The sequence below is a fragment of the Stegastes partitus genome, unplaced genomic scaffold, assembly GCF_000690725.1.
Source record: "Stegastes partitus isolate 25-593 unplaced genomic scaffold, Stegastes_partitus-1.0.2 Scaffold953, whole genome shotgun sequence".
NCBI classification, from domain to species: Eukaryota; Metazoa; Chordata; class Actinopteri; family Pomacentridae; genus Stegastes; species Stegastes partitus.
The window spans coordinates 212,754-219,563 of NW_007578684.1; the positions used below are offsets into that span (position 1 = coordinate 212,754).

The 6,810-nt window shown below is 41.5% G+C and overlaps 1 protein-coding gene across 1 annotated transcript; it reads left to right on the forward strand.

Moving 5' to 3' along the window:
• The first annotated feature begins 294 nt into the window (after nt 1-294).
• Nucleotides 295-3,536, forward strand: LOC103366535 (nicotinate-nucleotide pyrophosphorylase [carboxylating]). The gene is made up of 4 exons (XM_008294299.1): nt 295-678; nt 750-1,060; nt 2,168-2,299; nt 3,111-3,536. The coding sequence occupies exons 1-4, from the start codon at nt 426-428 to the stop codon at nt 3,303-3,305; spliced, it is 891 nt and encodes a 296-aa protein (XP_008292521.1). The 5' UTR covers nt 295-425; the 3' UTR covers nt 3,306-3,536.
• Nucleotides 3,537-6,810: the final 3,274 nt, after the last annotated feature.

Consider the following 6,810-nt stretch of genomic DNA (forward strand, 5'->3'; position numbering starts at 1 on the left):
TTCGTGGCGCGCAGTCATTCATCTGCTTTGGAGATTGTTGCTTTACTAAAACGGAGAGTAGCATCCTCAAACTTTGAACCAGATTTTCTAGATCATAGATAGAGAGGTATATTGTTCAAGTAGCTTCAAGGAAACCAACGCACATAAGAACATGCAACAAAAGTGCAAATCACGCCGGCCCAAGATATAAGACGCAAAAATTGCTGATTTTCAAAATACACGTGCAGAAATAGTTGGTATTTACAATGAAGACTATTTAAAGGTCTAAGCTCAGGGTAAAAACAGAAATAATCATGAGCATATAGGAGGGCTGGTTGGGTCGTGGCGGTAGTTATTGTAAGATATCAAACACATGTGAAAGTTATTTGGCCTCTTATCTTCTCCTTTCACTTCCCATTTTCATTTCCATTTGTGCCAGTTATAGGATGCCTCCGCAAAAACATCCGGCGGTGCACTCGATCCCCTGCCATGCCCTGACCCGGCTGGCCCGGGAGTGGCTGGCGGAGGACTCGCCGAACTTGGACCCGGCGGGCGTGTGTGTTGGCTCGCAGGAAGTGGAGGCGAGGCTGCTGTGCAAGACGCCGAACAGCATCCTGGCAGGAAGCCCCTTCTTCACCGCCGTGTTCGCCGAGGTGGGCTGCACCGTCGACTGGATCCACCAGGAGGGAGCCGACATCGGTAGGCGTTGCCACATCCATCCACTGCCCCAAAATAGAAATTCTGATTCTGTCTTTAATTGCTGTCTGCAGGTCCAGGTGCTGTCACCCTGACCGCTGTAGTGAGAGGCCCAGCCAGGTGCCTCCTCCTGGGGGAAAGGCCGGCTCTCAACTGCCTGGCCCGGGCCTCAGGGATCGCCACCCGATGCTCTCGGCTCCGGGCGACGGCGGAGGCAGCAGGCTGGCAGGGCGAGGTGGCCGGTACTCGCAAGACCACGCCGGGCTTCCGGGTGGTGGAGAAGTACGCCATGCTGGTGGGCGGAGCCTCCACGCACCGGCACGACCTGAGCGGGATGGTGATGCTGAAGGACAACCACGTGTGGGCGTCCGGAAGCATCACGGAGGTGGGCCGCTCAGAAAATACGTTCTTTAAGGTTCCTGAAGAACAAACAGGGACGAGCTAATAGCTAACAGCTGAGCGGTTAGGTCACATGACACGTGACTTCCTGGTTTCACTCACCTGAGGCAGGCTGCAGGTACACGCTGTAAAAGAAAAATATGTTAAGTTTGAAACAATTTACTGTTAATTTACAGATTTTCCCTGCTCAGCTGAATTAGTAAAATCACAGAAAAAAACATTACCTAAACCTACAAATGATGTCCACGTGAAAAAAGAATCATGTGTTAAATTTGCCCAATTTTTACTGCTTTTAAATTTAAAATTATTTTACAGATATGATTTGAAAGAAAAAATAGTTTACTGATAACAGGAAAATGAATAATAATCTTTTGTACTCATCATTTTACAGATTTTCTAGGTTTTGTTAAATTTGCACTACTTTTACTGCATTTAAATAAAAAATGAATAATTGTTTTCAAAGATTTTCGACATTATTTGAAAGATAAAATGTTATATTAAGGACTAAAAAAAAAAAGGTTGATTTTTTGGACTGGCGACCTGTCCAGGGTGTCTCCTGCCTTCACCCTGAGTCAGCTGGGATAGACTCCAGCCCCCCGCTACCCTCGTGAGGATTAAGCGGTGTATAGATAATGGATTGATGGAAATGTGTTGAAGTTGCAACAGCTGAGGTACAGGCTGTTCTGCACAGAAACCAGAACATCGTAGAAATTCCCTGGTTGCAGCATAAAAGTGCACCAACTTTAAATCCCTCAGAAAGAGGAAGATTATGTCCTGTGACTGTTTGACCTCCTCGTGATGAGTGTTTTGATTAAGTTAAAGGTGAAAGTTAAACTCTAGTTCTGCCCAAAATGATATGTTGTTTATTAAAAAAGTAAATTAATTTATGCTTGTTGGTTTATGAAAGCAAAGAAAGGATTATTTGAATATTAAATAATTGCCACGTGATTTAATTAACTGAGTTCGTTTACTCAGCTGCTTTACCAAAGTATAGTTTAAAGCTGCTTGTACTTTACTGCCTCTGCTATTGTTGTTTGCAGTCACGCTGAAGCGGTAAACAAACCAACCACGTGATCTTGTGTGTGTTCTGCAGGCAGTGAAAGCCTCCCGCTCGGTTTGTGGCTTCAGCAGTAAGATCGAGGTGGAGTGTCGCTCTGCAGACGAGGCCAGAGAGGCAGCGGCAGCCGGCGCCGATATCATCATGCTGGACAACTTTCAGCCTCAGGTGGAGACACTTGCTTCAAACGCTGCTCACGTCTTACGGGTGCTTACTTGTGCACTGTAAAAAAAAATTCATCTGTAAACATCTGGCAGGAACAGTAACAACAGAATACTGTAACATTCAAAAAACTGTAAAAAATAACATAAATCTGTGAAATAATTGTAGTTTTATCTGTTTTCAGTGCAGTGAAATTGTGTAAATTTATGGTCAACATGTATGTTCATACTTTTTCTTGAGAAATGCGTAAAACCTGTAAAATAACAACTTCGAAAAAAGTCCTTTTTTTTAAGCCTTTTTCAAATTTTCTTACAAATATCCACAAATATCTATAAAATAACAACAGCTTGCTGATTGAAATACAATAAAAATGGTGTCATTTTCATGTCAAACCTTGTGGGAGAACAAAATACCATTTCTCATTTTTGTTTTAATGTTATTTACAGTTTTGTCTTTTTGTTTTCTCCTTTGATTTTGCTAAATATTACCTGTAATTTAACAAACCTGGAAAATCAGGGAGAAAAAAACATTTAGAAATGATTTACCATTTTTCAATCTTTATTGTAATTGTATTTCTTTAATTTACTATTTGTAAAAAAAACAACAACTAAAAACTATGCTTGATGTGGACATCATTTACAGCTTTGTCCTGTTTTTTCAAGGTTAACATTTTCTTTGCTTCTTTTTTTTTTCACTAGATCCTCACTGTAATTAAACAAAACTGGTAAATCTGAAAGCTGACAGTAAATTGCTCGAAACATCACGGTTAAAAGCTGCTGAACAACATGAAGTAACGCAGCGATGTCTCCTCCTGCAGGAGCTCCACGTCGCAGCTCGGGCCCTGAAGCAGCAGTTTCCAGCTGTTCTCATAGAAGCCAGCGGCGGCGTCGATCCAGAGAACTTATCCTCGTTTTTATCTCCTCACGTGGACGTCGTCTCTCTGGGCTGCATCACTCAGGGCTGCCCGGTGGTGGACTTCTCCCTCAAGGTCCAGAAGCCTGCTGCTCGATGATTACATTAAAAAAAATGTTGTGAGATGTTGTTCTGATAAAGACGTCAGACTTTGCTTTTTTTAGTGTGTTCGTTTATTTCCAGGAAACACCTGTGGTTGCAGGTGAACCACGAGCAGTTTCTGTTGTACTGCACATCCAGGGAAGCAGCACAACCAGCAGTGAAAACAACTCCGACATGTCTTCTGCACCGTTTGACAGCTATAATTTCATAAATCATCAGAAAGAATAAACAAAAGTTGAATTTTGTTGATTGGTAATTTTACAAAAATAGAAAAAACCTAAAAACCAACACGTCCAACAAGTTTCCACACGTGTTAATAACTAAAGATATGATGCCTCTACACATTGTACATATTTCACTATTTACATGTTTAATTAGTTTCCATATCTGTCTCCTCTCTACTAACTCTGTCAGCTGAGTCACTGGCAGCATCACGTCTGCATCAAGGAGGAATGTCTGTGAAGGTTCTCAGTCATCCAGGTCATGGTTGTTCTCGTGGATTAATCATATCAGCTGGACTTGCTTGAGTTCCTTGAAGACGTTTCATCCAAGAGGCTTCATCAGTTCTGACTGACTAGTTGGGCGTTCCAGATACTTATCGCCTTAAGGAGCCATTAACATCTGGGTTTTGGTTTTAATTGGGGGTTTGTTGCTCCTCCCCCTCGTTATGTGAGTCGTTAGTGCTCCTCCTGCTACAATGGGGTTCGTTAGGGTCTTTTATGGCTAGGTGTGGATGTGGTTCCTGGGGAGAGATCTTAGGACTAAATTATAAACAGGTGAGAGGTGATGCCTCAGACCTCCACCTCTGTTGAGGGATGGTCTTTCCAGTTTGACACAGATGGCTTCTTTCACCCCTCGAACCATCGGTCCTCCCTGGAAAACATCTGTATGTTGTTGTAAGTAAGTAATGTTTTCTTTTTCACACAATCTGGTTTGTGCAAAGAGCTCATGTTTTGCCAGATGAGACATGTAGAATAAAGTGACTTGGATAAAATATCTGAAACTCTTCAACAGCAGAACTAAAGATTTGGTGAAAAATCAATTTTGTTGAGTTTAGTGAACCGTCAGCCAGACGTCACATGAGCTTCAAAATCTTATTAATGGAGCAACAATCCACCAAAAGAGCTCCAGAGTATTTATTAGAAGGCCTGACGTCAGCGACTGAAGGTGGCTTTTTTTGAAAACGATAGATTTTTTTTTTTAGAAAGAAGTTGATATTGAGTGGGAGTCAATTGGCGCTATGACAGAAACTGGAGTAGGCGTCTCTCGGTGGAAAGGAAATGTGCTGATATGAGTTCCTCTAACGTTTCTTGTTCCTGCAGCTGGTTCTCCTTCAGAAAACCAAAAACCCTCTGGTGCATTTTAAAGGAAGTTATCTTTTTTTTTTTAAAAGTCCAAATTACACCATTCATTGGATCCAGACGTGGTGGAAAATGAAAACAAACGCCTTCTGCTTTTAGATGGTTTTGTCGATGATATTTTAAAAGGTATTTTGAAAAAATAATAATTTAGCGCAAGAACAGAAAGAATCTTCAGATTTTAAACCTCTGAATCTCAAAACCGGCTGACGGATTTTTTTGTTGTTTTGTTTTTTTTTGTTTAAATATCCGCAAAATGAGCACTGTTGCCTCGCAGCAAGAAGGTTGCCGGTTCACATCCCGGTGAGGACACCCGGGATCTTTCTGCGTGGAATCTCCGTGCAGCGTGGGTTCTCTCTGGGTTCTCTGGCTTCCTCCCACACAGTCCAAAAACATGTTGAGGTTAATTGGTGATTCTAAATTGTCCGTAGGTGTGAATGTGAGTGTGCTTGGTTGTCTGTCTCTAAGTGTAGCCCTGTGATAGACTGGTGACCTGTCCAGGGTGTCCCCTGCCTTCACCCTGAGTCAGCTGGGATAGACTCCAGCCCCCTGTGACCCTAGTGAGGATTAAGCGGTGTATAGATGATGGATGGATGGATCTGCAAAATGAAACCATTCATCAGAACCAGAAACTGTAAAAACAGAGAGAATGATCAGACGGTTTGATTTCCATCGGCCCTTGAACTACTCATTGGTGTGGTTCTGTTGGAAATGTTTCACCGCATCTCAGCTCAAAATCCAGATATTAATCAAAATCACTTCATTCTGTGTGTCTTATTTAAAAATTGGCACAAAAAAATACCATATTGTGTAAAAAACTAAAAGCTCTGCGCTCCTCAGTGCAGACGTGGACGCTCTGTGACCAACAGACCAAAATGTGGGAACTTTACAGACAGAGGCACATTAATTTATCGTAGTTTCACATTCAGACAGTGTTTTTCTTTTTTCTTTCCTCCCAGTGTTGGTGACACTTGTGGACACTTGGGGAAAAAAAGGCTGTACATGTTGATTCCTGGTTTATTCAGACAAATAGTTAAAAATTGTGATGATTTTGGTTCTGAAACGTTTTGAGCCACGATCCCCAAGATAACATAAGTCTGTGTTTGTGACCCCCCAATTAGAGTTTTTAAGATATCATGAGTAATAACTTTGTTGTTTATGCATTAATGCGTTAAAAATGAACGTGTTAATTCCACAGATTAATCTCTTTACATTAACACATTCATTTTCCTTTAAATGAATGAATGAATTGAGTTTATTTCGAACAAATGAAAGGAAAAGAAATACAAAAACAAAAGAAAATAACTTTAAAAAGAGCAAAATAATAATAACAATGTCACATACTTTTCATTTTGACCGCCCTAATGCAAATTTATTTGATAAATGTAGGGTTAATTTTTATTTTTATTTTTTACAAATGATCTGGCGACCCTCCTGAAATGATCTTGGGGCCTCCGTGGGGGCTCCCAACCCCCAGTTTGAGAACCACTGTGTCGAACTGCAATGAAGACGGCAGTACAATTCTGATTGCAGGAGTTTTTTACTTTATTTTTAGGCTGTGTTTTTGCAGTTTTCGCTTAAGTTTTCTTTCTTTTTCTGTCTCGCCGCATCCAGCAGCCACCAGAGATCCTTTCGTTCTCTCTCAAGTTTCCGGCAAGTTCCTCATTTGTTGTTTAATAAACGTTTCCCACGACCCGTGTGACGAGTTGACGAGACAATTTTAAAGTGTTAAACCGACGAGAACCAATATATTCAAAAACACAACAACAAGAAGTCTGAGCCGGTGTCGAATCTGCTGTTGCTCAGTCTCATCTCTTTTCCTTCAATTATCAGACTGTAAAACCACAAACATGTCCACAGCTGGTTTGCTTCATTATGACAAGAACACCTTCAAAACAAGTCGAGGTGTGACCTGAAGGCCCTGATCTAACCCCAGCAGCTGCCTCCGCTCATCTGCTCCCCTTTTCTGCCTTGAAGGATGCTTTTCTTTTCTATCATTGACTGAAAAGTGAATGATTTAGGAAAGGAAAAAAAGGGGAAGTGTGAGGAAAGACTCGAGTTTTGTTTCGAGCAGAACTGACACAATCACCTGTTTCAGAAACGCCCTCGTCTAAAAAATCACACAGGAAGCGTTGAACAGTTTTA

Excerpts from the sequence above, each read along its gene's own strand:
- LOC103366535 (XM_008294299.1), top strand. The coding sequence starts at position 426 with ATGCCTCCGCAAAAACATCCGGCGGTGCACTCGATCCCCTGCCATGCC. Across the intron at positions 679-749 it reads CCAGGAGGGAGCCGACATCG|GTCCAGGTGCTGTCACCCTG; the intron begins GTAGGCGTTGCC and ends TGCTGTCTGCAG. Across the intron at positions 2,300-3,110 it reads TGGACAACTTTCAGCCTCAG|GAGCTCCACGTCGCAGCTCG; the intron begins GTGGAGACACTT and ends CTCCTCCTGCAG.